Source organism: Eubalaena glacialis, chromosome 3 (genome assembly GCF_028564815.1).
Source record: "Eubalaena glacialis isolate mEubGla1 chromosome 3, mEubGla1.1.hap2.+ XY, whole genome shotgun sequence".
Taxonomy (NCBI): domain Eukaryota; kingdom Metazoa; phylum Chordata; class Mammalia; order Artiodactyla; family Balaenidae; genus Eubalaena; species Eubalaena glacialis.
Window position 1 is genome coordinate 77,536,066 of NC_083718.1, and position 27,576 is coordinate 77,563,641.

Here is a 27,576-nt window from a genome sequence, read left to right on the forward strand (position 1 = left end):
GTACAGGGCCTCCAGCTTGCAGGGTTCACAGAGGCTGGAGAAATGAGGCAAGGATTTGTGCTTTGGGGGCCACTTTCTCTGGGTTTTCATCCAGGCTTTGCCCTTAACTGGCTCTGTGCGCCTGAGCAAGGCTCTGAGATACCCAAGGTCCTTATTTGTCACTGTAGGGTGGAGGCGATAATACTGGTTCTACCTTGCTATCTGCTACCTTGTTATCAGCATCAGGACTAAGGAAAGAAGAGGGAGAAGAGGCTGGGCTATGGGGGCTCTTCATCTCCCATACTTTCCTGAGAAGTCCTTTTCCAAGTGTATAAGAACCCAATTTCCCTCCTGGCTCAGCTTTCCAAGAGCCTTAGTAACCTGGGTATCCCCAGAATTCCTCTGCTTTTTCTAAGATCTTTCCAGCTCCTCTGCTCCCCACATGTCCTCATCTGTCTGGCCTCCCCACCCGGCACCCCCTCACCCCAGCCCTTCCCCCACTCATCTGCTCTCCTCTCTCCTTTTTCTGCCTTTGCTCACCTCCAGCTTTTCTCTAACTCGGGGTTTCTTCTGGTTTCCAACATTGGCCCACTCTGCATGTTGCCTTGCATTTTGCATCTAGATCTGGTGGTGCTCCAGAGGACGGCTTCATCAGGTGTTACATGAGCCAAGCCCTAACTGTCCAGAAGAGTGAGAGCTGACTCCTGTTACCCAATCAGAAGGATTGACAGGGCTTGCTGGGCTGTGCAGGTCCCTGGGCCCCTCCATCTGGGCCCCTGTGGATAGGAGGGGCCGGGCGAGCAGGCAGCTGGGCTATGGTTTGGTGCTTCAGCCTGGCCATCCTCAGCCTGATCATCAGCCAGGGGGCTGACGGTGAGCTGGACTTCCTGGGCTCCGGAACTCCCTGTTGGCCTTGGGGTGGGTGGTGGTCCCCTGGGGTTCTCTGTGAGCCGGTCAGCAGAGGGGAGGAACAGCACTGGTTCTGCAGAAGTCGAGGATTCCCTCAACCACTTCCCAAATGCCTGGGGAGCCCACAAAGATCGAGAGGGTATCTCCCCTCCCAGCCCTGGTTCTGGTCCTCTGCTGTGTCCTCATGCCACCTGCCCTGCAGGTCGAGGGAAGCCTGAGGCGGTGTCGGGCCGGGCCGGGGAGAGTGCGGTGCTGGGCTGTGACCTGCTGCCCCCGGCTGGCCGGCCCCCTCTGCACGTCATCGAGTGGCTGCGCTTTGGATTCCTGCTTCCCATCTTCATTCAGTTCGGCCTCTACTCTCCCCGCATCGACCCTGCTTACGTGGGTAAGGCTTATCCTCCGGTGGGAGGTCAGGAGGTGTCCCCAACAAAGGTGGACTGGGTAGAGTGGGAACAAGACTTCTTCTTAACAGCTCTGTCCCTGCCCCAACCTCATCTCCAGCTCCACTGCCTGAATTCTGCTTAACAAGCGTGGCTCTGCTCCCAAGCAGTGTCCATTCATTGAAGGATTCATTCATTTACACACACACACACAGACACACATGTGGTCTCCTTAAAACTCCACATGGTCTGTTCCAAAGGAGATCCTGCAGCCCTATTCCAAGTGTCCATCCTAATTCTCTAATCACTCTTTCTAGAGCTCATCATGAAACCTCCCAGACCGTCCTGATCCTTCTCCCTACTTGGCCCTCTCCTGGTCCCTGGCTCCGCTATCTTCTCACTGCCCTGCCCTCATCCTCCCCTACTTTCTTAAATGCTAGTTTGGGTGTTCTAGGCTTCTAGGGAGTGGGCTGATGGGGCAGCAGGGTGGGTGGGTCTACGACCTATCTGCTTCTCCACTGCTTCTGATTCTGGGTACAGCAGAGTTCGTGCACGGGCAGGGTGGGCTGGGGATGGACCAGCCTCCCCTAAAGATCAGCAAATGGATGGAGCTGGGCTGGGTTCCTGCTTCAGCTGGCTTCTGTATGGACTTAAAATAGCGTATAGGCCTCCTTAGGGGCCTTCTCCTGTGCCCCAGCTGGCTCCCTCGAAAGGCTCAGCTTCCTCCTAATCCCCGATGGAGCCTTAATCTGAGCGGTTTAGTGCAGGTCTCGGAGGGCAGTGTGTGGGAGAGCCTAGGGCTGGGGCTGGGGCCGCTGGGGAGAGAGTCTGGCTGCCTCCTCTTCAGAGGGGAAGCCCAGGAAAGGCCACCTGGGAGGACGTCGATGGGGGCAGGGGGACCCCCTCCCTTTTCCCTCTTTAGTTTGAATCCTGGGAGAAGCCACAGGATTGGCTAAGCTGTCGCCGAGGGGCAGGCTGAGCAGAGAGGGGAGGAGGCTCGGGCAGGTGCTGCAGAAGGGAGGAGTTTATTTTCAAACTGGGGGCAGTTGTTGGCAAACAGCCTGGTGGGAACGTATGTGTCTGCACAAGCCCCCGGAGAACTGATGAAAGCGGGGCCCCAATTAGGACAAGTGGAGAGACAACGGCCGTGCCCACCAGCCCTCCCTGCCTCTGCCCGCCGGGCTGGGAGGGGCTGGGCTGCCAGGCTGAGGCTCCGCAGATGCAGAGCGCAGCCCGACTGACGGCAGGGCAGGGGGAGGTGGAGGACAGGGGAGAGAAGGGCTTTTCCTGGGCTTCCCCCAGGGAGATGTGCAACTCTCCTCCCCCCCACCCCACCCGCTGCCCTCTGTCCTGTCTTGAGGTCCCTCAGGCAGACAAACCACTGGATGGTAGCAACTTTGCTACCTGTGGGTTTTCTTTCTGTCTCTGAGGTGTTCCTCTGAGCTGCAAGTCTTTCTTCCTACCCCTGCCCTTCATGCCCACCCCTGCCCCAACTCTGGAGCTCCTGGTCGGGCAGGGCTAGTCTGGGGAGTCAGAGCCCTGGGGAGAGGCCCCTGCACCCATTAACCATTTTACTGCCTCCCAGTGTGGAAGGGGCCTCTCAGCCTTTGTGTAGGGGACTCTGAACTGCAGTTGCTAGGCAACGGGAGGTGGAGGTTGCTAAGGACAATGCTGTCCTGTCATAAACCCTCTGGGCAAGCGAAGGGGAGATGGCCTGGGACTGTGTGTGTGAGGCCTGGGACTGTGTGTGTGAGGCCCGTGGCCTAGAATGTGGGAAGGACCATGAGAGAGACTGTTTGGAGCTTCAGGGATTACACTGAAGAGAAGGCTTCCAATCTTTGAGGACCCTAGAATCCATCTAGCAGAGGAGATTGGATTTATAGACTAGTACAAAAGTAGTAAAAAGCAGTATAAAACAAGCCAGGACTAAATCCTAGGATGAAGTTAGCTGCTGTACGTAAAGAACCCCGCACAGAGCCTGTACAGAGTGCCTGCATGGTGTGAAACCGTGACTAGGCATGCAGAGGAAAGAGGGTCCACTTCTTCTACACCAGCCTTCCTGGGGGTGGATCTTAGATCAGCTCTTCTAATTCATGGGACCAGCTTTTGGTCTTCGACTTTTGTGCTATATTTCTTGGGAGTTTCAAGATACCCCATGTGGCAGAAGGGACATGAACTTTCCCTCTGTCCTGAGTCATTTGATAAAAATCCGTTATCTTATCCTCCATTTAGAACAACCTGGCTCTCTCTAATCATCTCCCCTCACTACCTTTTAGCCTTGCATACCCTCTGCAGAGTCACCTCTTCCTGGAAGCCTTCCATACTCCTCTTGCTTCTTAGCCTCTTGGAATATTTTTTAAGCTTCTGTGTGTATGTGAACTTGCACATGTCCATGAGTGTGGATTCCCTGCCTTCCTAGAGCCTGCAAGAATGGGGACTGTGTCTCCTTCCTCTATACTCCTCTGCACGTGGGGAGGTCCAAAGACACTCAGGCTCTGGCCCTGCGGGTGGAGGGGGGCCCAGGACTCAGGAGGATACAGGACTGCCTGCCCCTGGCCAGCTTCCTGTTCTTCTGTGACACTACAGGTCTAGCCATTCATACCTCACAGAAAAGTTAGGACATACTCTACGCTTTATTGGATGTTCTGATCAACAGACATTTGGAGCTGTTACCCATTGGCTACCAACATCCCCCGAGTGAGAATACACTGACTATGCTCAGTGATAAGCGCCCTGAGTGTCACTTGATCCTCTCACCAGTGTGCAATGGAGAGTACGCTGCATCATGAGAAAGAAGGCCTGGCTGTATCCCTGAGTAGCTTATTGGAAAGAAGCTTAACATCAGTTCCTTCCTCTATAATGGAATTCTTGGAAGGATGAAGTATGGTGACAATGCCTAATATTACATGGCCCATATCCCAAACTCTATTTCCCTTCCCTCTTCTTCCTTCTTTGTAGCGACTGAAGATCACCATAATGAAAAGTTATCATCACACGGGACGTAGTAGATAGAGGTCGCAGGGAGTTCCCCGGTGGCCTAGTGGTTAGGATTCTGGGCTTTCACTGCCATGGCCGGGGTTCAATCCCTGGTTGGGGAGCAAGCCACGTGGCGTAGACAAAAAAAAGAAAAAAGAAAAAAGAAGAGGTCGCAGTGGGGTCTGCGGGGGTCCCGTGGCCAGGCAGTTTAGGGTTACTGAGGAATCCCACTGGTGGGAGGAAGGGTGTGATCATATTCAATATTTACCTGCACGACCCAGGCTTATCTTCTAGGTGGGGATTTAAACACCTAGCCCTTTAAGCAGCTCCACCCTTTCTAGAGAATCTGCACCCTTGGACCTCATTCTTGGAAGAAAAAACTCCCTTGCCTATGAGCACAGCGCCGGCCTCAGCCTGATCTTCTCCTCTTTTTTCCTGATGGCTTCAGGGCCCCCACAGGTTTTGATTCTATTTCAGAAAGATGGCCCTAGAGGTAGAATGCAAGCAGATCGGAGGGGGCGAGTGCGTGAGCAGCTTCAGATTGCCCAGTCTTAGAAAGGGCTAAGTAGGGGCACAGTCTGGTTGCCTTTGTTTGGCATAACCCACAAGAATTAGAAAATGTCAGTTGTCCCTATCAAAGGTCAAGGCGGGGTGGGTAGCTGATGAATGTGGAGGGCGGGAGGCTGGAGGCAGCGGGACCTCTTTGTGGACTGTTGGCGTAACCCAGGTGAGAGATGCTATGGGACTAAACTAAAGAGAACGTGGTAGAGAGGGAAACAGCATCTAGGAGGTAGAATTGAAAGGCTTACTGAACAAGCAGATGTGGGGTTAATGGAGAGAACAGTCTAGGTGACACCAGGTTTCTGGTTGGGTGACGTGCGTGATGGCGCTGTTCACTGATACAGAGGAGAAGAGGGAGAGGGTGTGTCGTCAGGTGAGGGATGGAGCCAAGGTTGAATGCAGGCTGCTGATTTCAAATCATGAGCTCATTCATTTGTTCAACCATTTTTATTTAAGCACCCGCTGATGCCAGGCACCATGCTGCCTGCCTTCCATCCACCCTAGCTGGATTTTTTTCTCTCTCATTTTATAGATGAAGAAGTTGATGTTGAGAGAGAAGTTAAGGGATTTGGCCAAAGAAGTAAATGGCAGAGCTGGAGGCTAGGTCTCTGTGGCTCCCAAGTGTGTGCCTTGCTGGCTAGGCTGCACTGCCAGGGACCCACGAAGCTGTCTGGGGTGCAGGGCTCCGTCAGGGTGGAAGGGCGCTGTCTGCTTGCGCTGGGGCTGGGTGCTTTGTGGAGCTCTATGTAGTCTGTCAGCCGGGGCTTGGATGCCCTGGAGCATGAGGGGATGGGGTGAGGAGGCTGCTGACCTCGCTGCCTGGCTGGTTTGGACTCTGGCCACCCTAAGGCGCTTAGGCCGCTGATAATAGCCCTGGCGGATTAGGGGCTTTGGTAGGCGAGGTATGGATCCCTGCTCAGGCCCCAGACACAGCTGTGGTTTCTGGGGACAGAGTCCTGTGGCAGGAGTACTCCCGGGACTCCCCTTACAAAAAGAGCTCAGGGATGGGCAGATTCTGTACGAATCCAGAGGAGACTAAGTGTCGGCTCTTCAAGCCCCTTCGCCCTACAGTCCTGGAAGCTGGGCGGAGTTCAGTGTCCCCCTGCTGTTGCTCTGGTTTCTCTTTGTCTAAGCTGGGTCCCAGCTGCTGAAAGGCAGGAGCCATCAGAGGGGCCGAAGGGAGAGACCTGCCCTCAGTGACCCCAACCCCATCTGCGCCTCTCTGGACCCCACTCTATCAGGGTAACTGGGAGACACTGAGCCTGTTCTTGACGTCTGAGAATGACCAGTGTGACCAGGGGCCTGGGGATCCCAGGGGGTCCCTTCAGCACCCTTGATCCAGGGTTCCTCCCCCAGGGCGTGTCCGGCTTCAGAAGGGGGCATCTCTCCAGATCGAGGGGCTCCGGGCTGAGGACCAGGGCTGGTACGAGTGCCGCGTGCTCTTCCTGGACCAGCACAGACCTGAGGACGACTCTGCTAACGGCTCCTGGGTGCACCTCACAGTCAATTGTATGAAGCTGGGAGCAGGCAGGCGGTGGAGGAGGGAGGGGAGGGGAAGGAGGAGGGAGGGGAGGGGAAGGAGGAGGGAGGGGAGGGGAAGGAGGAAGGAGGGAAGGGGAAGGAGGAGGGTGGGGAGGGGAAGGAGGAGGGAGGGGTGGGGAAGGAGGAGGGAGGGGAGGGGAAGGAGGGGGAGGGGAGGGGAAAGAGGGGGGAGGGGAGGAGGGCAGTCCCGATGCCCCACCCTTGCTGACACCCCTTGTTTTCTGGCTCTCTGTTTGCATCTTACCCCTGCCACCCCCACTGCTGCCCTTTCAGTTCCTCAAACCTAAATCCAATCAGCCTTCGCGGCTCTTTGTCAGGAACTTCCTCTTCCTCTCTCTTCCCTGCTCCTGCCTCCCTGGCCAGGAGAGGGTAATGGGTAGGAGGGTATAAGGGGTTATTGAGCCCTGAGTGAAACATCACTCACATATATACAACATTTTGTTTTTTCAAAACACCTTTTAACCCAGCACCTCATGAATTCTGTCTCAACCCTAAGAAGCAAGGAGGTCATAATTATTCCCATTTCATAGATGGGGCATGGGGAGACTGGGTCATGCCACTGATTAGTGGCAGAGCAGTGTAGAACTCAGGTCTCCTGACTCCCAGGACAGTGCTTTTCTAGAGGGCACCTAGCTCTCTCCCAGCTCTGAACACCCAGCCTGGTGCTCAGCTCCCTCACCAACTCTGCAGGCCAGTGGGGGGATGGGCTGGTGTGTCCTCACTGGGTCCTGGGTGCAGCAGACAGGGTGGCCCTGCGTGCAGCAGACAGGGGGGCCCTGGGTGCAGCAGACAGGGGGGCCCTGGGTTGGAGATTCCTGTGAAGCTGGTGGGCTGATGGGCTGAAGGCTGAGGCCCTGATCTGCCTCTTTGGTCCTCGGATGCTGCTCTTTGGGCTGATGGCCCCTCTGGCAATCCCTGATGCCTCTCTCCTTGCAGCGCCCCCTCAATTCCTGGAGACACCTCCCCAGGTGCTGGAAGTGCGGGAACTGGAGCCTGTGACCCTGCGTTGCGCGGCCCGCGGCAGCCCCCAACCTCGTGTGACTTGGAAGCTCCGAGGACAGGACCTCGGCCAGGGCCAGAGTCAGGTGCAAGTGAGTCCCAGGGCTGGACAGGGTGGGCCAGATAGAGTGTGAGGCAGGTAGTGGCCTGGGAGCGGGGCTGGAGGCCAGGAGGTTGGGAGACGGGCCAGAGGAGGGGCTTGGCATTGGCTTCCCTGCGCCCAGCACGCTGCCTCCCTCTGCTGGCCAGCCTCGGAAGTGCGGGGTCTGAGGCCCGCCGTGGGCAGGGGAGACACAAGGGTCCGTTGTCACCCACTCTGACTCTAGGTGCAGAACGGGACGCTGCGGATCCGGAGGGTGGAGCGAGGCAGCTCCGGGGTCTACACCTGCCAAGCCTCCAGCACTGAGGGCAGCGCCACCCACGCCACCCAGCTGCTGGTGCTAGGTGCTGTCTCGGGGGAGGGGGGGGGGAACAGGACACACACGTGAGAGGACTGACCTGTGGCTGGAGGTGCACACAGCCAGCAGCCGGGGGGAGGCTTGTGCCTGAGGGCAGGGGCCCATGGAGAGGGAGGGAGCTCCCAATGCAGGCTCTGCCTCTAAAACCAGCATCTTGCCTGTAAAAGGATCAGTGAACGGAGATAGATATTTAGTGCCAGCAATGTGGTATAGTGAGAAGGGCATGGGTGCTGGTGTTAGACCATGAGCCATGGAACCCCCTTGACCTCCAGTTTCCTCATCTATACAAAGAGGTTCCTATGTCCCTCGCAGGACTGTTACAAGAATTAGGTTCAGACGAGCACAATGATCATAGTAATTCCTGGCCAAGCCCTTCCCCTTAGAAAGAAAGCTGAGAAGTAGACCCTGCCTTCATGAAGCCTCTTATCCACAAGGGGAAATAAGACGCAGTGGCGAAGTGCTGCTCTCCTGGGTACTGTGGGAGAGGCAGTGCTGGGCAGTGGTGCAGGGTGAAGTCTGGTGTCGAGAAGGCCTGAGTATGAATTTGCCTTCCCCGCTGATCTCGGGCAAGTCACCTCACAGTCTCTCTGCCTCTGAGCCTTCATGTCTTCACCTATGAAGTGGAGACAATAATTTCTACCACAAAAGGCTCTTGGGAGGATTAAATGAGAATAGTGCAGGTAAGGTGCTCAGCCATGCCCGGCATGCCTGTAAGTGCTCTATACACCAACTCGTATCATTACCACTTATTACTGACCACTCACACAGTAGGAGCCCAGAGAAGGGAAACAGCAGTGCAGCTGCAGACGCTAGAGACGGTTTGGCAGGGGCTCTGTGGCCTGGCCAGGCTCTCAGGGAAGAGCATTCTAGACTGCGGGTTCAGAGAGCAAAGGCATGGAGATGGGAGTGAGTCTGGCATAGGCACAGTGAGCTGCCCATACTGACCTGAAAGAGTTCACAAAGACTTGACATATGAAAAGATAGTTGGCCGGGCAGGGGTTACAAGGGCCCACAGGGCTGGGTCAAGAAGTTGGAGCTTAATGTGCTAGGAGCCAGGAGCTGTTGTGGGTTCTTGACTAGAAGTATTCTATGGCCAAAGGTGGGGGGGGACATTTCTGCATGAATGGCCATCAGAGTGGCAGTGATGGCGGAGCCTGGAGTCAGGGATTGCTGCAGCATCCTGGGGTAAGGTACTGGGTACCCGGATTAGGGTAGGAGACAGAGGTGATTTCAGATGTGACAGATGAGGGATGGAAAGGGTAGTGGGTGTAAAGGTGTAAAGGGTGATCAGAGGGGTAAAACTGATTCCCCCTCCTCAACACACACACACACACACACACACACACACACACACACACACACACACACGGGAAACTGGGTGAATGGAGGTGATGGGAAGGGGAGCTGGCCGGGGCAGAGGAAGAACTTGTGTTAAATAAAAGGGTTAGGACCTGTTTCCATTCCCAAGGCTTTGTAGCAACCAGCCCTGTATTCCAGAGAACGGAGCTGGGAAGAACTGTAAAAGTGACCCTCAGGGTTCCTGGAAGACTGGGCTGAGGCCTCCCCTTCCCCGTGTGCTCCCCCCCACAGGACCCCCAGTCATCGTGGTGCCCCCCAAGAACAGCACGGTCAATGCCTCCCAGGATGTTTCTCTGGCCTGCCAGGCTGAGGCGTACCCCGCTAACCTCACCTACAGCTGGTTCCAGGACAGCACCAATGTCTTCCACATTAGGTGGGGCATGGGGTGGGGTGGGCGTGGGGTGGGTGTGGGGAACTGATGGGCAGTCTGAGTCCAGCAAGGCCTGGACCCCCCTGCCCACGTGCCATACTGCAGCCGCCTGCAGCCCCGAGTGCGGATCCTGGTGGATGGCAGCTTGCGGCTGCAGGCCGCCCAGCCTGATGATGCGGGCCGCTACACCTGTGTACCCAGCAACGGCCTTCCGCGCCCACCCTCGGCCTCTGCCTACCTCACTGTTCTCTGTAAGCCTGACCCCAGCTCCCTCCCCAGACTGCTCTCCTCCCCTGGGCCAGGCCAAGCTCCTCCCTGACAGCTTGCCACTGCTTCCCCCCCAGACCCCGCCCAGGTGACTGCCATGCCTCCTGAGACACCCCTGCCCGTGGGCATGCGGGGGGTGATCCGGTGCCCGGTTCGTGCCAACCCCCCACTGCTCTTTGTCAGCTGGACCAAGGATGGGCAGGCTCTGCAGCTGGACAAGGTACAGGCTTGGGGCAGGGGAGAGAGGGCTTAGCTTGGTGGTATTCTAGTCAGGACAGCTGGGGTGGCATTAGATCAGTTCAGTGACCGGGGAACATGCACTTCATATCAGGTGCTGTGTAGGTTGTCGCATGGGGAACAGGAGCAGAGACACCCATGCCTAGAGGGGGCAGCACAGCCGCGCAGACACTCTGCTAGAAGGCCAGGAGGCAGCGAGCACCTTCCTCTTAGGGCTGGTTGAGGATAGATCAGCAACAGCTTCTGGGACTCTGGTGATGGGCCTTGAAGGGTGGAGAGACATTCCATGCAGAAACCAGGGCCCAGAGGCAGGAAACAGTGTAGTGCATTTACGGCATAATGAGTCTACCAGCTGGGGGGGAGCTACAGTGCCTATGGGGACGTGACTGGTGCAGAGAAATCTGGAAAGACTGGTTGGGACCAAAAGGAGGAACTATGGATGCCAAGTTAATATTACCTCATTCCAAGGTGACTGAGATCTTTTGTTTGTCGGCAAAGACCACAAATTCCTTGTGGGCTAGTATTTCATCTTTTAATCCTCGTCTCCCCAGGGCTACTGCAACTGTAGTGGTGCTCAATAAATTTTTGTCTAAGGTTTAAAAAAAAAGTCCAAAGGCATTCGGAGGCAGTGAAGTTGCTTGGGCAACCGTGTGATAGGAATGGAGAGGAAGAGACTGGACAGACAGAGGGGGTGCAGAGGCTATTGAAATGAGAGCGTGGGTGAGAGGTTACGAGGCCTGAGTTAGAAAGGAGGACATGAAGATAGATGGGACAAAAGGCCTTCCCAGGAGGACAGACGTGGGGCGTGAGACAGAGTGAGGAGTCAGATGTTAGCCTTTAACACAGAACTAGGGAAGCCAGGAAGAAGAACCGATTTGGGGTGGAAGATGCAGAACATAATCCCGGAGTGCTGGGAAGACAGCAGGCCGGGAGCCCCACACCGCTCAAGCTCACCCCAGGGTGTGCCATGCACACTGGATTCCCTGTGAGTGGCTCTCCTGGAGTCTGCAGTCCCAGTCTTCACCCCCATTGGTAGTGGCCCCTCTGTAGGAAAGAGAAAGCAAGGATGGAATTCACAGAGAGGTCTGGCCTAGGGGTAGGGTTGTGGCATCCTCTGCATAGATGTGGGTCCCTCCCACGCATTGCCTCTCTCCATCTGTGGTCTGGCCTCCGCTGAGTTTCTCTCTCTGGTTGTCATCTCCTCATGCCTCCAGTTCCCTGGCTGGTCCCAGGGCCCAGAAGGCTCCCTGATCATTGCCCTGGGGAATGAGGATGTGCTGGGAGAATACTCCTGCACCCCCTACAACCGTCTTGGCACTGCAGGGCCCTCCCCGGTGACCCGCGTGCTGCTCAAGGTGAGGCTCGGGGGGCCAGCGGCAGCGGGTCAGGTGACCGAAGATGCGAGCCTAGTGCTGACACTGGGCTGACAGAGGCGGGTGGGACAGACATATGTGGGGAGGGGGTGGGGCTTCCCAGTCTGTGGTCATGGCAGCAGCTATCAGATGCCATCACAGAGGTTTTTGCAGAGATGGTGCTGGGGAGTTGGGGCGTCGGTCACCTCCACACAGTAAGATATCCTGCCTGCCCCGACCCTTTAACTTGGACCAGGCTGCCTTCCGCTCTAGAGAGAAGAGAGTGGGAAGCAGAGGGCAGGGTGAAGGGTGTTCTGCAGAGGTTTGTACATCTCCAGAGAGTCCCTGTCTCTCCAGCAATGTCCCTCCAGGCCCCCTGCTGGGGAACAGAGAGAAAGCTAGAGAGACACTGAGAGATGGAGACAGACGCAGCGTGATGGGGGCCCCGCAGAGGGGAAGTAACGACCCTCAGGCAGCAGTGTGAGAGAGCCCCCTCCCAATGCCAGATCTGGCTTACAGGCTCCCCCAGCTTTTCTAGAACGGCCCAAGGAAGAATATTTCCAAGAAGTAGGGCGGGAGCTACTCATCCCCTGCTCTGCCCGAGGAGACCCTTCGCCTACTATCTCTTGGGCTAAGGTAAGGCTCCTGACCCCCACTCCTCCCATATTCACGCCTGCTACGCCCCTGCCTCTCCGTGCCCCTGGCCGTTCTGTGGGAGGGAGGAGGTGGGGAGGAGACGGCTGTCAGAGGCAGGGCGGGGAGGAAGCTGGAGCTGCCCAGAGAGATGAGCGGTGCCCTTGGTGAGGGGTGGCTGCGTGTGGCCTCAGGGCTGACCAGTGGCTCTGTAGGTGGGCCGGGGGCTGCAGGGCCAGGCCCAGGTGGAGAGCAACAGTAGCCTTATCCTGCGACCATTGACCAAGGAGGCCCACGGGCGCTGGGAGTGCACGGCCAGCAATGCTGTGGCCCGAGTGGCCGCCTCCACGAACGTCTACGTGCTGGGTTAGTGGGGGCAGAGCCAGCTGGAGGCAGCCATGTGGGAAGGAGACGGGAATAAATCATTTTGGGGGGCCCAGATGGGGGATCTTGGGTGGGGAGCCCCTGGGATGATGGGTGGAGGGCCGAAGCCCTGGTCTCCCCCTAGCTCTTTGCTATCCCTCAGGACCCTGACCATCATCCCTCTGTTCCCCCCACCCAGGCACCAGCCCCCACGTTGTCACCAATGTGTCCGTCGTGCCTTTGCCCAAGGGTGCCAATGTCTCCTGGGAGCCTGGCTTTGATGGTGGCTATCTGCAGAGATTCAGCGTCTGGTACACCCCATTGTGAGTGACCTGCCCCTGCCATCCCTCTCCCTCAACACCCTGATTCTCTCTGGCCCTCTGCCCTTTCTCCCACCCCTCTATCCCAGCCCTGCCCTAACTCTGCTGCCCGAGTTCCAGAGAATCTCAGGGATTCATGGCCCAGGTCCTGAGACCCTGGATGGTGGAAGGGAGGGGAGAGGTCAGCTCTCTGGACTCCAACCTTCCTGTTCTTCCTAGTTCGTGAGGTGCCCCTCATTTCCTCCTGTCCTCCAGGGCAAAGCGTCCTGACCGAGCCCATTACGACTGGGTGTCCTTGGCGGTGCCCGTGGGGGCTGCTCACCTCCTAGTGCCAGGCCTGCAGCCCCACACCCAATACCAGTTCAGCGTCCTCGCTCAGAACAAGCTGGGGAGCGGGCCCTTCAGCGAGATCGTCTTGTCTGCCCCTGAAGGTGAGAGACCTCTTACCCAGAGCAGCAGGCAAGGATAGGCAAGGGCTGTAGGGACCTGGGTGGGAGGGGGCAGAAGTGCTGGGCAGCTTAGGGGCCAGAGGGCTTTGTGGAAGATGATCCAGGCTTGTCTTTAGGGCCTCTGGGAGAGCAGCTGGGCACCAGGGGATGTCAAAGGCCAGAGGAGCAAGGGAGGAGCCCTGGAAATCTGATCTTTACAAGTCTCTCTGTCCCATTCAGGGCTTCCTACCACACCAGCTGCCCCCAGTCCTCCCCCAACAGAGATGCTGCCTCCCCTGTCCCCTCCGAGAGGTCTGGTGGCAGTGAGGACACCCCGGGGGGTACTCCTGCATTGGGATCCCCCAGAACTGGTCCCTAAGAGACTGGATGGCTATGTCCTGGAGGCACGGCAAGGCTCCCAGGGGTGGGAGGTGCTGGATCGGGCCGTGGCAGGCAGTGAAATGCAGTTGTTGGTGCCAGGACTTATCAAGGTAGGTGTGGGAGGCGGGCACAGGGAGGGTCCTCCCAGCAGCCCTCCAGCCCTCTGCTCCACTCCCCAAACCTGATCTCACCCTGATTTGACTATCCTCACCTCTGGCTGTCCACTTCACCCGTACCTTCCAACTGCAAAGTCTTTCCGAACGGGGTTGGGGGTGGGCAGTGCTGAGCCCTGACCCCCTTCCTGGACCCCAACCCCCAGGACGTTTTCTACGAGTTCCGCCTGGTGGCCTTCGCCGGTAGCTATGTCAGTGATCCCAGCAACACAGCCAACATCTCCACTTCTGGTGAGAATCTGGCAGGAGGGCAGAGCCCTGGGGATGGGGGGGCTCGAAGCCCACTAAGTCGTGGACACCGACCCTCCCCCATGGCCCTTTGCCCAGGCCTGGAGGTCTACCCCTCGCGCACACAGCTGCCGGGCCTCCTGCCCCAGCCAGTGCTGGCCGGCGTGGTGGGCGGGGTCTGCTTCCTGGGCGTGGCTGTCCTCGTGAGTATCCTGGCCGCTTGCCTTATGAACCGGCGCAGAGCCGCGCGTCGCCACCGCAAACGCCTCCGCCAAGGTAGGCCACCTGGGGCCCGGCCAAAGAAGGGCCCCGCCCCTCCATAAGCACCTCCTACCTGGAGGAGAAATCCCTCCCTCCTGCGTGGGCCAGGTGTGTTCCCACAACCCGTGGTCCTGCTTCCCCACTGGCCTCCACTTTTCCCAGGCAGATGGGATTGGGCGCCTGGTGTTGGGTGAGAGGGTCTTGGGCCCTGGTGGGGCTTGGTTTTGCCTGTCACCTCTGGTTCTCCTGTCCTTACAGATCCACCTCTTATCTTCTCTCCGGCCGGGAAGTCAGCTCCCCAGTAAGTCCCTCCACTTCCTTGGCTTCCTTCTGCCTTCTGTGAGCACCAGGGTTCTCTGCTTCCTTTTCTGCACCTTGGGGAGGGGTAGGAGAGGTGGAACAGAAGTGAGAGGGAGGTAAGGATGGAAGTGCAGAGGCCCCAGCCTGGGGGCTGGTCCAGTGTTGCCTGTGCCTTCCCTCCCCGCTCCACCCCTCCACCATGTGGGTCCTTTTCTCCCTTGCTCTCCCTAGCTCTGCTCTGTTCTGCATCAAACCTCTCAAGGCCTGACGCTGGTTCCTGGGAGGGGGACTGGCCCCCTACCACAGACCCTGATCTCCTGTCCTTCCCCAGCTCTGCTTCGGGCTCGGGCAGTCCTGACAGCGTGGTGAAGCTGAAGCTCCAGGGCTCCCCAGTCCCCAGCCTGCGCCAGAGTCTGCTCTGGGGGGAACCCGCTGGACCCCCTAGCCCCCCTCCGGATCCTCCACCTAGCCGGGGGCCCTTACCCCTGGAGCCCATTTGCCGGGGACCAGATGGGCGATTTGTGATGGGACCCAAGGTGGGGACCTCCCAAGAAAAGTCAGGCCCTGAGCAGGCTGAGCCTCGGACCCCAGCTCAGCGTCAGGCCAGGTCCTATGATGGCAGCAGCAGCCCCAGTGGGATGCCCCAGCCCCTCTGCATTGCAGACATCAGCCCTGTGAGGCCCCCTCCAGCAGCGCCTCCCAGTTCCCTGCCAGGTCCAGGACCCCTGCTCCAGTACCTGAGCCTGCCCTTCTTCAGGGAGATGAATGTAGATGGGGACTGGCCCCCCTTGGAGGAGCCTGCCCCTCCCCCAGATTACATGGATACCCGGCCCCGCCCCACCTCATCTCTCCTCCACCCCCTGGACTCCCGCTCTGAGTTCCCCAGGGCAGCGCTTCCTGGGGCCGTGCTTGGGGTTGGGGCCTCCCCAGAGCCCCCGTACACAGCACTGACTGACTGGACGCTGAGGGAGCGGCTGCTGCCAAGCCTTCTGCCTGCCGCGCCTCGGGGCAGCCTCACGAGCCAGAGCAGTGGGCGGGGCAGCGCCTCCTTCCTTCGGCCCCCCTCCACGGCCCCCTCTGCAGGAGGCAGCTACCTCAGCCCCGCTTCAGGAGACACCAGCAGCTGGGCCAGTGGCCCTGAGAGGTGGCCCCGAAGGGAGCATGTGGTGACAGTCAGCACGAGGTGAGGGCAGTCCCTGCCCAGCCCTGCCCTATCCAGATTCTCCCCACCCCTCTCCTATACCGTCTGCCTTCTCTGCTCCATTCCCACCCTGGGACCAGGACAGCTGAGGTCCTTTTGCTGAGGTCCAGGGATCTTCAGAGGACACCCATGGCCCACCCTCAGCTTGGGGTCCCCGGGTTCAGGCTTTTCTGGCTACCCTCCATTGCTCCACCCATACCAAACGTCTGTCGCTTTTAACAGGAGGAACACATCTGTGGATGAGAACTATGAATGGGACTCAGAATTCCCAGGAGACATGGAATTGCTGGAGACTCTGCACCTGGGCTTGACTGGCCCTCGATCCCGACTTGAAGCTGAGCCAGAGCTAGGTGTGGGAGCCCTCCAGAAAGGCAGGCACCCCTGGCCTTGCTGTCCTGCGCCCACACCCTTAGGACCCAGTCAGTTCCCAGCTGGGCCCTGTGCCCCAGGCCCTCTCCTCTTGCTGTCTTGGCTTCTCTGCATTGGCAGGCCCTAGAGAGCTTCATGGTGCCGGTGAACCACAAGACTTCACCCAGGGAACCTTAAGACTTCTTCCTTTCGTTATTCTGCCCTCTTGCAGGTGCGAAGACTCCAGAGGAGGGCTGCCTCCTGAATACTGCCCACGCTCCTGGCCCTGAGGCCCGCTGTGCTGCCCTTCGGGAGGAATTCCTGGCCTTCCGCCGCCGTCGAGATGCTGCTAGGTTCCGGCTACCGGCCTATCGACAGCCAGTCTCCCACCCTGAACAGGCCACTCTGCTGTGAATGCCCTAATGTGAGGCAGGGTGAAGGCACACGGACCCTGCAAAGAAGGCCCCCAGCAAGACCTAGCTTCAGCCTGGGACACTGCCCCTCCTCCTTTGGTGCTCAGACACCGACCCTGACAGTGGGCTTGGTGTGGGATGTATGTGCTGAGCCTCTAGAGTCTGGGGACTGGAACAGGGATCTTAGGTCTGCCCGTGTGTGTGTGTGTGTGTGTGTGTGTGTGCATGTGCGTGTGTGTGGTGTTTGTGGTGTGGGTGAGGTTTTTTTACAGGTGAATAAAGAAAGTCTGAAAAATCTTTGTGTGTCATCTGCTTTGAATCTGAGAGGGAGGTTAGAAAATCCCTGAACCCTAAAAAAGGAGGGTACTCTTCCTGAATGAATGGACGTACGTTCAATATCCATTCAAAAAGCGTTTATTGAGTGCCTACTGAGGTCAGCTATTGAATGCCTACTGAGACCAGCCATTGAGCTAGATGCAGAGGAAGTACAAAGTTCACAAGACATGTCTGCTCTTGGGGAGTTCTTTCTGGTCGGTGAAGCAGGCAAGTAAAGAAATAGTTACAGTATGATGTGATAAGTTCTGTGATAAACTATGTGTTGGTTATTAAGGTAGCACGAAGGAAGGAGTCAGCAAACAGTGAATGCTTACAGCTTGCGCTGGGATAAATTGGGACGATTGCAGGCATCATCACAGGAAGTGAGAACAATGATAATAGCCAGCAGCTGAGCACTCACTATGTGCCAGGCACTGCTGTAAGCTCTTTACATGTATCATTTAATTCTCTACCACTCTGAGGTAGGTAGTACTATTAGCTCTATTTTATAGACTAGGGAACTGAGGTGTACAGTGCTTTGGTAAGTTGCCCAAAAGTCACAAATTCGGTGATGGATAGAGCAGGTGAGAAGTCAGTCAAGGGAGGAAACGCATCCCAGGCAGAGGAACAGCCTGTGTAAAGGCACGGAGGATTCCTTGGCCTACCAGGGAATCACTGGAATACAGGGGTAGGGAGGATCGGGCAAGAGAGAATGGAAAAGTGGGAAGGCACTGGTTTGTTTTTTTAAAAATTATTATTATTTTTAAAATTTATTTTTGGCTGCATTGGTTCTTCATTGCTGCGCGCGGGCTTTCTCTAGTTGCGTGGAGCCGGGACTACTCTTTGTTGTGGTGCGCGGGCTTCTCATTGTGGTGGCTTCTCTTGTTGTGGAGCACGGGCTCTAGGTGCACGGGCTTCAGTAGTTGTGGCACATGGGCTCAGTAGTTGTGGCTCGTGGGCTCTAGAGTGCAGGCTCAGTAGTTGTGGCACACGGGCTTAGTTGCTCTGCGGCATGTGGGATCTTCCCGGACCAGGGACCAAACCCGTGTCCCCTGCATTGGCAGGTGGATTCTTAACCACTGCACCACCAGGGAAGTCCGGCACTGGTTGGTGATGCACTTGAAAACCAGGCTCAACTGGGTCTTCTATCATCTATGAAGAACTCCACTGATGGATGTAAGCAGGGACTCCACCCCAGAGGGACTGCTCAACTGAAGCCTGAAAACAGGGAGGGGGGAGCCCTCCTTCAACCCCCAAACGAGGCTCTCCTCCACCCTCAGAGACAGAAGAACTGCCAGCCTCCTCCTCCACTGAGGGTTCTTTTGATTCCTCCAGGATTAAGAAGAGGTGCCAGGTCATAGAGGAGGAAATGAAGGGGAAAGAAATCAAGTCTGGGGACTTCCTTGGTGGCGCAGTGGTTGAGAATCCACCTGCCAATGCAGGGGACACAGGTTTGAGCCCTGGTCCGGGAAGATCTCACATGCCGTGGAGCAACTAAGCCCGTGCACCACAACTACTGAGCCTGCGCTCTAGAGCCCGCGAACGACAACTACTGAGCTCATGTGCCACAACTACTGAAGCCCACACACCTAGAGCCTGTGCTCCACAACAAGAGAAGCCACCGCAGCGAGAAGCCTGCGCACCGCAACAAAGACCTAACACAGCCCCAAAATAAGTAAATAAATTATAAAATGAAAAAATAAAATTGTTTAAAAAAAAAGAAGTCAAGTCTGAACCCTGGGCCCCAACGCTGATCATGCCTCTTGGGCCCTGGGCACGGAATGACCTCACTGCTAGTCTGGGGCTTGAAGAAGGTGGGGAGCAAGACCACCAAGACCAGGAGCTGTCCTGGCCCGCTAACCCCAGTCCTGCCACACCCTAGACAGTTGTGTGTGTGTGGAGGCAGTGGGGCGGTGAGCGTCTTCCTGTGCCTCCATTTACCTAACCACCCTTTTTAAACCAAGAGGTTTCTTCCCGCATAAAAACGTCCACAGTCTTGAGCTAACCTAGGCAGAAAGTTTCCCACTGGGGCACAAGTTTAAGGGCTCTGGGGTAGGGGTAGAGGTTCTCAAGAGTGGAGGCTACTGCCTCCAGGTCCTTTAACTCAGGTTCTTGTCCACCTCCCCTCTCTTTTAAGCACTGCCCTCAGCTTCTGGACTGCGGCGCCTTTAAACCCTCTCGGCCCTTGCCCCGCCCCTGGTCCGCCCCGTCCGAGGCGGGAGCAGGCTGAAAACCTCCGGCCGGGCCCGGCCCGGGCGCTTCACTCGCGCTGCAGATCCCGCCTTGAGTGCGCAACTTTCCGGCCCGCGTGAAAGGTGAGCTGGAGGGAGGGGTCTCTAGAAAGCTAGAAGCCAGAGCTTGCGACTTGCTCCAGTGAGCTTGGTGATCAAGGGCTGGCAGGCAAGGGTCCGTTGACTGCTCTGCCCCTCCCCGGGCTGTCAGGTCTGTCCCCAGGCTCTGACCCCGCATTGTTGAGCAATGAGGTCAGCCGCTGTTGCGAGTGCATAGACGGGGCCGTCCGTCCGGATCAGGGACTCGGGGACTGCGTCCCGCCCGCCGGCTCCAGCCCCGGGTCTTCGCTGGGGTGGGGAAAGGGGGTCGTCAGGGATTAGCTGGCTGGCCCCGAGTGATGGAGCGTACAGGGTCCCGGCGCCCACCTTGGCCAGCTTGGCGCCGCCGGGGCTTCCGAAGCCACACTTCACTTCCTAGTTCCAGGAGCACGTGTGGGTGCTGCCTGCCCTCTGCGTCCCCGAAGCCAACCTTTCTGTTCATTCTCCTGCAGCTCGTTTTTCTGGGGATTCGGAGTCGCGGGTTGGGGCGAGGGGGCTCCGTGCGCGGGTCCCGCAGTGGCCTCGCCTTCCCGGGTTCGGGCGGGGAGTTGAAGCTCCAATCGCCTTCAGGAGAGTCCCCCCGACCTGAAACATCTGGGAGGCTGCAGCCCTGACTGCGCCCCAGCGTGCCCTGTCTGTTGGAGGTGGTGTTGAGGGAGGATGGATGCTTTCCAGGCCTCCAGCCCCTACGGGAGCCGATGCCCCCACCCCTTGCCCCCTGCTGCTGGGAAAGTCGGTGGTGGCCGCGGGCGGGCGGGCGGGCTGCCCAGACCACTGCGTCACCCCAGCGGCGGGCGGTGGGTGATTCATCCCAGTAACGGCCCAGGGTGTGGCGGGGGGGGGGGGGCTGTGGAGGTCGGACCAGCAGGACCGGAAATGGACTGCCACCTCCCCCCCCGACCCCCGCTCCCTCTGCAGGCCTCCTGGAGTCTCCTGGAGCCGGTATCTGTGAAGTTCTGGGGCACCTTGGTATCTGTGAGCAGAAAGAAGCGGGGTAGAAGGGAGGATGGACTGGTGTGGGGATCCGGTGTAGGAGGAGACCTGTGGCTCTCCTAGTTTTCTGACTCCAGAGCACCAGACAGAGGGACAGCTCCCCGTCCTTAACCCCACTCCCAGTTTCTCCTTCCTAGTCCACAGGGAAGACTGCCGAGGAGGCCAAGGTAGGGTGGGGCCAGAAGGGCCCTACCCTTCCAGAATCAACAAATAAGTCTTTGTCCAAGTGCAGTTCTCCCCCCACACCCCCACTCCACAGCCTGGGTCCCTCTTTTTCTCTCTGGGGATTGGCCTCTAATCCCTTCTCCCCACCCCCATCCCTTCTCCCCCACCCCACCCCATCCCTTCTCCCCCACCCCACCCCATCCCTTCTCCCCCACCCCACCCCATCCCTTCTCCCCCACCCCACCCCCCATCCATTCTCCCCCACCCCCATCCCCATCCCTTCTCCCGCCCAGGATTTTCAGTTATGGGGCTCTCTAGCTCAGAATGTACCTTCTGTTCCCAGGACATTTCTTCTACTCCTGAACTATTTCCTTAAATCTACTTCTCTACCCCAAAACTTGTAATTTCCCTTCTCCGCCCTCCGAACCCTCCACAGCTGCTTCCTTGAGGAATCCCTTGCACCTGTCTGTACCTGTGAAGCGGGCCCTTTCCCAAGGATCCCACTTCTGCGCCCGCCCTCGCCCCGCCCCCGCTCCGCCCCCACTCGGAGCCTCCCCGCCACTCCTGCGCCGAGTGGATGTTTCTGCCTGGTGCCCCCACCCTGCCCCATTCCTGTGTTTGGTACACAGAAGCCATGGCAACGGCCACCACCGTACCCCTCCTCCTGCGCAAGCCTTGTGGCTTCCTGTTTGTATAGCTTCAGCTTTCTCTTCTGCCCGCTGACTCTTGATACCAAGGGGGCTGCCCCAAGGGGGCTGCCCCAAGGTGGCCCCTCAATCATAGGTCTCCCATCACCCCCGCTCCCTGTGGCACTTCACTTTGGGGGCAAGTATCCCTGTTTCGCCTTTTCAAAATAGTCTTAATGCCAATTCTGGATTGGGAAGTTCCCCTGTGTCCTCTCTGTACAATGAATGGAGAGTCCCTTTGTCTTTCCAGTTCAACACCCCAGCCAGGAGCCCTGGAATCCTACTCCCACCCCATGTCCGCTTTTTCTTTGGCGTCGGCGGTGGGGTGAGGTAAGCTTCCAGCCCAGGGTCTGGGTGGGGCTGAGGGCTGGAGTGCCTTTTGTGGCCCCTCCCCCTTTCCCAACTGTTGTAACCTTGTGGGTGGGAGTGAGGGCTGTTCCCACCGCTGTAGGCAGCTCTGGAGTTTAGATTACTCACTGCCAATCCACCCCCCAAGCTGTGCAGCTGTTGTTTTCCCTTTGGACCCCCAGCTCTGGGCGTCTCCCACACAGCCTTTCCCCACCCCAGTAGGCAACTGGCTACCTTCCCTCCTTTAAGGGAGAGCCAGGGTAGGTTCCCCGAGTGTCACTAGCGCGGGCCACTCCAGCTCCAGCGGCCGCAGCCCCTCAGCGTGTGCCTGCTCGCGGGGGTGGGGAGAGCAGCCGTGGGCAGGCTGGGCCCGTCTGGCCTGCCTCCTCCCAGAGCTCTGCTTTATGACTCTGGCACCTCGGGATCTAGGGCAATGGCCCCAGAGAGGAGCCGAGACACTGCAGCTGGAGTCTGTGACCTTGCCAGATGTGCCCAGGCGCCAGAGTTTAGGAGGGCCCCCAACACCCACCCAGAGGTGGGTCTGGGAGGCCGAGTCTGTCCTGCCCGTCCATACCATAGGTGACACTGGAGGGGTCACTCTTCGGTCCTGCGCTCCCCTCCTAACCCTGGTGTCTGGGTTAATCATTCTCCTGTCCTTTCTTTCCCTGGGCCATAGTGATCCCTGGGCCTCAGGCCACTTGGATCCATGGAGACACAGCCCTGAGGCCCAGGTGACCACAGTGAAGCTGCTACCAAAAGTGAGGTCTGAACATTGGGCTGGGCAAAGGGGGCTTACTGGTGGCAGCAGCCTATGGCCCCCCTCTCCTTCCTTCTGAGCCTCCCAGCCGTGGCCCTGTGCGTCAGGGGTCACAGGCTTAGGGAGACCGAGTGGCTCTCGGCTGGGCAGCTGGGGCTGGGCTGAGGGGAGGGAATCTTGTCTCCCTCTCTCCACTTGGCCGGCCTGCCCTCCCCCTGCTGAGTGCGTGTATGGCTGGTGGTGTGGGTCAAGGCCCAGACTGACATTTATCTGGCCGGGCTTCCGGGCTGGGTGAAGTGGGGCTGGGTTGTCTTAATGAGGTTTAACATTATGGGGAGGATCGCTGCCGGAAATGTGCAGCCCAATAGGCTGCAGTCGGAAGGAGCAGCCATGTTGGAGTGGGGGGAGGGGACTGGCCCGAGCAGCACCTCTGCTGGGGCTGAGAGGTGGGAGGGCGTTTGAGGCAGCTCCTGTCCCTGTGGCCTGCCCCGAGGCCCAGGGTGGGGGTGCTGGGAAGGCTCTACCTGCTGTGCATGGGACCCAGGGAGCCAGAGTGACTCCTCTGGCCTGGGGCCAGAGGTGGGGAGAGGGAGTGTTTCCCTTCCCTCTCCTTGAACAGAGGTGCCTGGCCTGGGGCATCCCCTTTTATGTACAGTCAGCCAGCTCTATCTCAGAGCAGAAAGAAGAGCCCATGGGGAGGGGATGGGGGCAGGAAATGGGGTCCTGACTCCCCCTTGGCATGGGTAGCATTCCTAGGACAGGGCTCTGGGTATGGGACCTAGGCAGGGAGGTGGCAGGTGGGGACAGACTGCCCACTGCAAGGTGCTGTCAACCCAGGCCCGTGGTCAGGAAACCACCCAGTTCTTCCTAACTGAGGTCCTCAAACTAAGTTAAAGAAACCCTGCTGTGTATTTCCCCATCCCTCCCTCTCTTCCCGGGTTTCCCTAAAAATGCCACCCAAGGCTCCTGGATTACTGCCCTATTCCTGCTGTAACAAATTATCACAAACTGAGTGACTTAAAGCAACACACATGTAATATCTTGTAGAGCTAGGTTTCACTGGCTAAAATCAAGGTGTTGGCAGGGCTTGCATTCCTTCCGGGGGACTTAGGGGAGATTCCATTCCTTGCCTTTCCCAGCTTCTGGAGGCCATCTGCATTGCTTGGTTCATGACCCTGCGTCACTCCAACCTTGGCTTCCTTCTCACTTCTCCCACTCTGACTCATCTGCCTTCCTCTTTCACTCATAAGGACCCTTGTCGTGAGTACATTGGGCCCCCCTGGAGACCCTGGGTACTCTCCCTATCTCAAGAGCCGTAATTCAATCACATCTGCAAAATTCCTTTTGCCATATCAGGTAACATTCCCAGGTTCTGGGAATTAGGACATAGACACCTTTGGGGGCCATTATTCTGCCTACCACTGCTTCTAGAAAGGAAAGTAGAATTAGGTATTACCTGGTTTCTCATGGGAAGCCCCTTTGCCTGGTGAAATCTGTTAAGGACCTACTCAGACCTACCTCTTCCAGGAAGCCCTCCAGGCTGCTTCTGCCAATACTCCTCTCTCAATCCCTACAACATATGGTCTGACTGTGTAGTTTAATATTCATCATGTACAACTCTTGCCCTTTCATATGTGCTCACTTTGTCTCTCTGATGGCACTGTGGGCAACTTTAGGACCAAGGACTTCTGTGTCTTCCACAATCCCCAGCACAAATGGTGTTCAATTAAAACCCAGTGGCTAATTAAGGGTAGATCTGTCCAGTCCCCTAGCTCCTGACATAGGTTTCTCCAGCCACTCCATATTCTTTCCAAATCATTCTCTTGCCCAGAACTGGAAAAGGCAGGGTTGGGGTTAGAATGACCAGTTTGCCTTTGCTAAAGCTGACCACCCCAAATGAGGGGCTGAACCCCCAATCCTGGCCTCATTTACCCTATTTTCTATTCCAGTGGGTTTTATACTTCATTGTAGCAGTGGAACCATTCAAATGAAATCTAATGGGAAGCCTCAGTAGAGTAGACAGGCTACCTGTCACAGGGGTGGAAGAACCCAGAGGTGCCTTAACACCTCCTAGAGTTCTGAGCACTGAGACTCTAGCCCATGTCCAGGGGTTAAGGTGAGACTTCCCTCATTTGGTGGCTGTTCTCACCTCCAGGGCCCACCCTGGGGATATGGTGTGTGTCAGAATCCCCCACCCCACAGGCTGCAGAGCGCTGACCACAGGCCTGGATGCTTCCTCTCCCCAGCTTCCCCCAGACACCACCACCCTTTGGAATGGCCAACAGGGGACCTGCCTACGGCCTGAGCCGGGAGGTGCAGCAGAAGATTGAGAAACAATATGATACGGACCTGGAGCAGATCCTGATCCAATGGATCACCACCCAGTGCCGCAAGGATGTGGGCCGGCCCCAGCCTGGGCGCGAGAACTTCCAGAACTGGCTCAAGGATGGCACGGTGAGAGCTGGGCGCCTCTGACCGGAAGTGCCAGGAGAGCAGGGCTGGGTCTGAGGGACCGGGGATTGTCTCAGCTGAAGAACGGAGGGCAGCCCCCTCCCAGCTTTTCTTGAGCCGGGATATCTTCATCGTGCAGAGGCCCCCTGCTTTCCTCCCTCCCGCCGAGGGAAGTGGGAGGGTGAACGTGCCTCCCTGCCGTGGAAGCCGTGTGTGACGGAAGGAAGAGGAGCTCTAAGGGAAGAGCTGGGGGAGGTGTGCTCTAGTTGGTAATCCTGGAATAGCACGGTTTACACTCTGGGCTCAGAGGCAGGGGGCTGGGCAGGAAGGCGCCTGATGCTCACTCCAGGCAGAGTCAGAGCTGTCTTCAGGTAGGAGAGGCACCTCTGCGGTTCACTGTCTCTAGCGCCGAGGGTGGTACATTCTGATCTGTGGCAGGCAGGGCCTCACTTCTGCACACCTACTGTCCTCACTCAGGTGCTGTGTGAGCTCATTAATGGGCTGTACCCCGAGGGGCAGGCCCCAGTGAGGAAGATCCAGGCCTCCACCATGGCCTTCAAGCAGATGGAGCAGATCTCCCAGTTCCTGCAAGCAGCCGAGCGCTACGGCATCAACACCACTGACATCTTCCAGACGGTGGACCTCTGGGAAGGTGGGTCAGGGCCAGGGCACTGTCATCCAGAAGACCAGAGGCTGGGCTGGGCCATGTCCACCAGGGAGAAGGGGCAGGTTTCTGACACCTGAGGACAAAGAGTGGTGTGTGTGTGTGTGTGTGTGTTTGTGTATGTGTGTTTATGGAGGAGTTAGCCATATTGGGGGTTGGGTTGGAGAAGGGTAGGGAGACCAAGAGTAAAAGAATTAGGAAGCTGGGCCTGCTGACTTAGTGATAGAGGTGGAAGCCTGGCATGCAGGACCCCAGACCCACTGAGGCCAACACACCCCCTCCACCTTCCCAGGAAAGAACATGGCCTGTGTGCAGCGGACACTGATGAACCTGGGTGGGCTGGCGGTAGCCCAGAACAATGGGCTCTTCTCTGGAGATCCCAACTGGTTTCCCAAGTGAGTACTGCTGGGACAGCCCAGGCCCCGGGCCGGCGTGGTGATCTGCCCACTCCTGTCCCTAGGAATTGCCCTTTACAAAGCACTTTCCCATTCCTCGTCTCACTTAATCCTCACGCGTCTCCCGGGATGGCAAGGGACAGTCCCTTTTGAGAGATGAGGGGGTGGCTTCAGAGAGCTCAAGGCTCTCCAGGGCAGAGCTGGCACTAGCACTTAAGCCAAAGAAAGCCTGTGCTCTGTCCATGGAGGACATTTACTGGGGCAGCCTCCACCATCCTAACCAATGCTCCCTTTCCACCCAGGAAATCCAAGGAGAACCCTCGGAACTTCTCAGACAACCAGCTGCAGGAGGGCAAGAATGTGATTGGGTTACAGATGGGGACCAACCGCGGGGCATCTCAGGCAGGCATGACCGGCTACGGGATGCCACGCCAGATCCTCTGATCCCACCCACAGCCCTGCCCCTGCCTGCCGTGAATGGTTAATATATATATATATATATATATATATGTATATATATATATATATATGTATATATATATTTTAGCAGTGACATTCCCTGAGAGCCCCTGGAGCTCTCACGCTCCCCTCTGCCAGGGTGGGGGCCTGACCTGTCTCCTCTGGGGGTGCCTGACGGTGGCCTCCCCACTGTGCTTACTAATACATTCCCTTCTCCAAATCCACCAAAACTGGACCAACTGGCCTCTTTTCCCCGGGACCAAAATTAGGTGGGCATCACCCCCTCTCCCCACCATACCTCTTCTCTTTCTCTCTGGCCTCTCTTCCCCTGAGCCCTGTGCCCTAATCCATTCCTCGGCTGGGAGTCAGGGATGCTGCCTAATGGCCTTCTCCCCACAAGTACGCCTCGCCCACAGCTGTGGCTGCAGGGACTTAATTTATAGGGAGGGGCCTGTGGCGGCTGCCCCCCCAGCCCCAGCTGTACTGCGCTCACCACACTTCTGAGGCAGCCTGCCCTGGCAGAGGCCTTCAGGCTTCTCATTTTCCATTCCCCTCTCTGTGGCTAAGGGGTGGGGGTGAGGGGACCGGGGAGGGAAGGCTGCCCACCATGGGCTGGGGCTTGAAGAATCTGAGTTTGCTGATTTAAATAAAGAATCTCTGTCTTTTTTTGGATGGACTCTGGCTGTGTCTAGGGCCACTGAGTCCGCTGTTGGGAAGGGAGGAATGTGGGGGAAGGGCGGTGACTGGCTCCAGGGAAGAGGGCTTTGAAATGAAAGGTTACACACATCTCCCCATCATCGATTTCCTTCCCATTCTTTTTCTCACTTGGTTTAGGGGTGGGGTTGAGAAGGGACAGGCCCTCCCAGCTGCCCTCGGGCTAGAAGCCATGATGGCAGCATACGTGGGCAGGGTCCACAGGGAGGGGGGCTGGCACCTACCCAGGTGCTCCTGGCTGGGCCCCTCCCACAGCCAGAACAGTTCTCAGCCACTGCAGGAAGGTGCCCTGAGTCCTGGCAAGTGTCTGGGTGGGAGACCCTCAGGCAGGCTTGATGCAAGGTGGCCTCTGGTGGCCAGACCAGTCTGGGGGCCACGGGTAGGGGTTGCGGTGGTGAGGATCTGGCGAGCTGGGGGATGAGTGAGCAGGAAGGAGTTGGTGGTGGTGGCTGGAGGCAGGAAGCCTTGTTGATCATCCCAGGCACTTGTGAGCTGTGTGCTGTTGAGAGCCTAGCAGCATTCCTCTGGATGGGTGGCCTTGGACCACAGTAATCAATTTTGGGGTCAGGTTGTCCTGAGCTCCCAGCCCTGACCCAGGCATGAATGTTCCACCTGTAGTTTCCAACCCCACGGCCTTCCCATCCGACCCTGCGTCTCCCTAGAGGCCCTGGGCCAGTCCCCCACTTCAGCTCCCACCTGCATCAGCCAGCCTGGCCTCCACTGTCCCTCTCCCCATGTCTACTTCAGTGTATCTCTATTTCCCGAGGATGGGAAAGCCACAACATTGTGCCTGAGGGTGACAAATTGTGCAGTGGTGGATAACCAGAGAGCTTCCATTCTCCTTTCTCCCACCCAACTGTG

General features: G+C 57.7%; 2 protein-coding genes across 3 annotated transcripts; both read left to right on the forward strand.

Annotated features, from left to right (window-relative positions):
* The first annotated feature begins 605 nt into the window (after window positions 1–605).
* Window positions 606–16,702, forward strand: IGSF9 (immunoglobulin superfamily member 9). 2 transcript variants are annotated; one of them, XM_061185845.1, is made up of 20 exons: window positions 606–852; window positions 1,091–1,273; window positions 6,162–6,314; window positions 7,284–7,438; window positions 7,673–7,790; window positions 9,395–9,536; window positions 9,639–9,784; window positions 9,878–10,020; window positions 11,252–11,392; window positions 11,909–12,025; window positions 12,238–12,388; window positions 12,585–12,708; window positions 12,961–13,136; window positions 13,374–13,624; window positions 13,834–13,918; window positions 14,015–14,191; window positions 14,435–14,477; window positions 14,808–15,659; window positions 15,900–16,027; window positions 16,258–16,702. In XM_061185845.1, exons 1-20 carry the CDS (start codon window positions 795–797, stop codon window positions 16,437–16,439), a joined length of 3,525 nt encoding a protein of 1,174 aa, XP_061041828.1. In that variant the 5' UTR covers window positions 606–794; the 3' UTR covers window positions 16,440–16,702. The 2 variants fall into 2 exon arrangements, with proteins under 2 accessions (XP_061041828.1, XP_061041826.1); XM_061185843.1 differs by having other exon boundaries at window positions 13,834–14,191.
* Window positions 16,703–18,961: 2,259 nt separating this feature from the next.
* On the forward strand, window positions 18,962–26,667 carry TAGLN2 (transgelin 2). The gene is made up of 5 exons (XM_061185846.1): window positions 18,962–19,068; window positions 24,279–24,486; window positions 24,961–25,135; window positions 25,440–25,542; window positions 25,845–26,667. Exons 2-5 carry the CDS (start codon window positions 24,307–24,309, stop codon window positions 25,984–25,986), a joined length of 600 nt encoding a protein of 199 aa, XP_061041829.1. The 5' UTR covers window positions 18,962–19,068; window positions 24,279–24,306; the 3' UTR covers window positions 25,987–26,667.
* The last annotated feature ends 909 nt before the right edge of the window (window positions 26,668–27,576 follow it).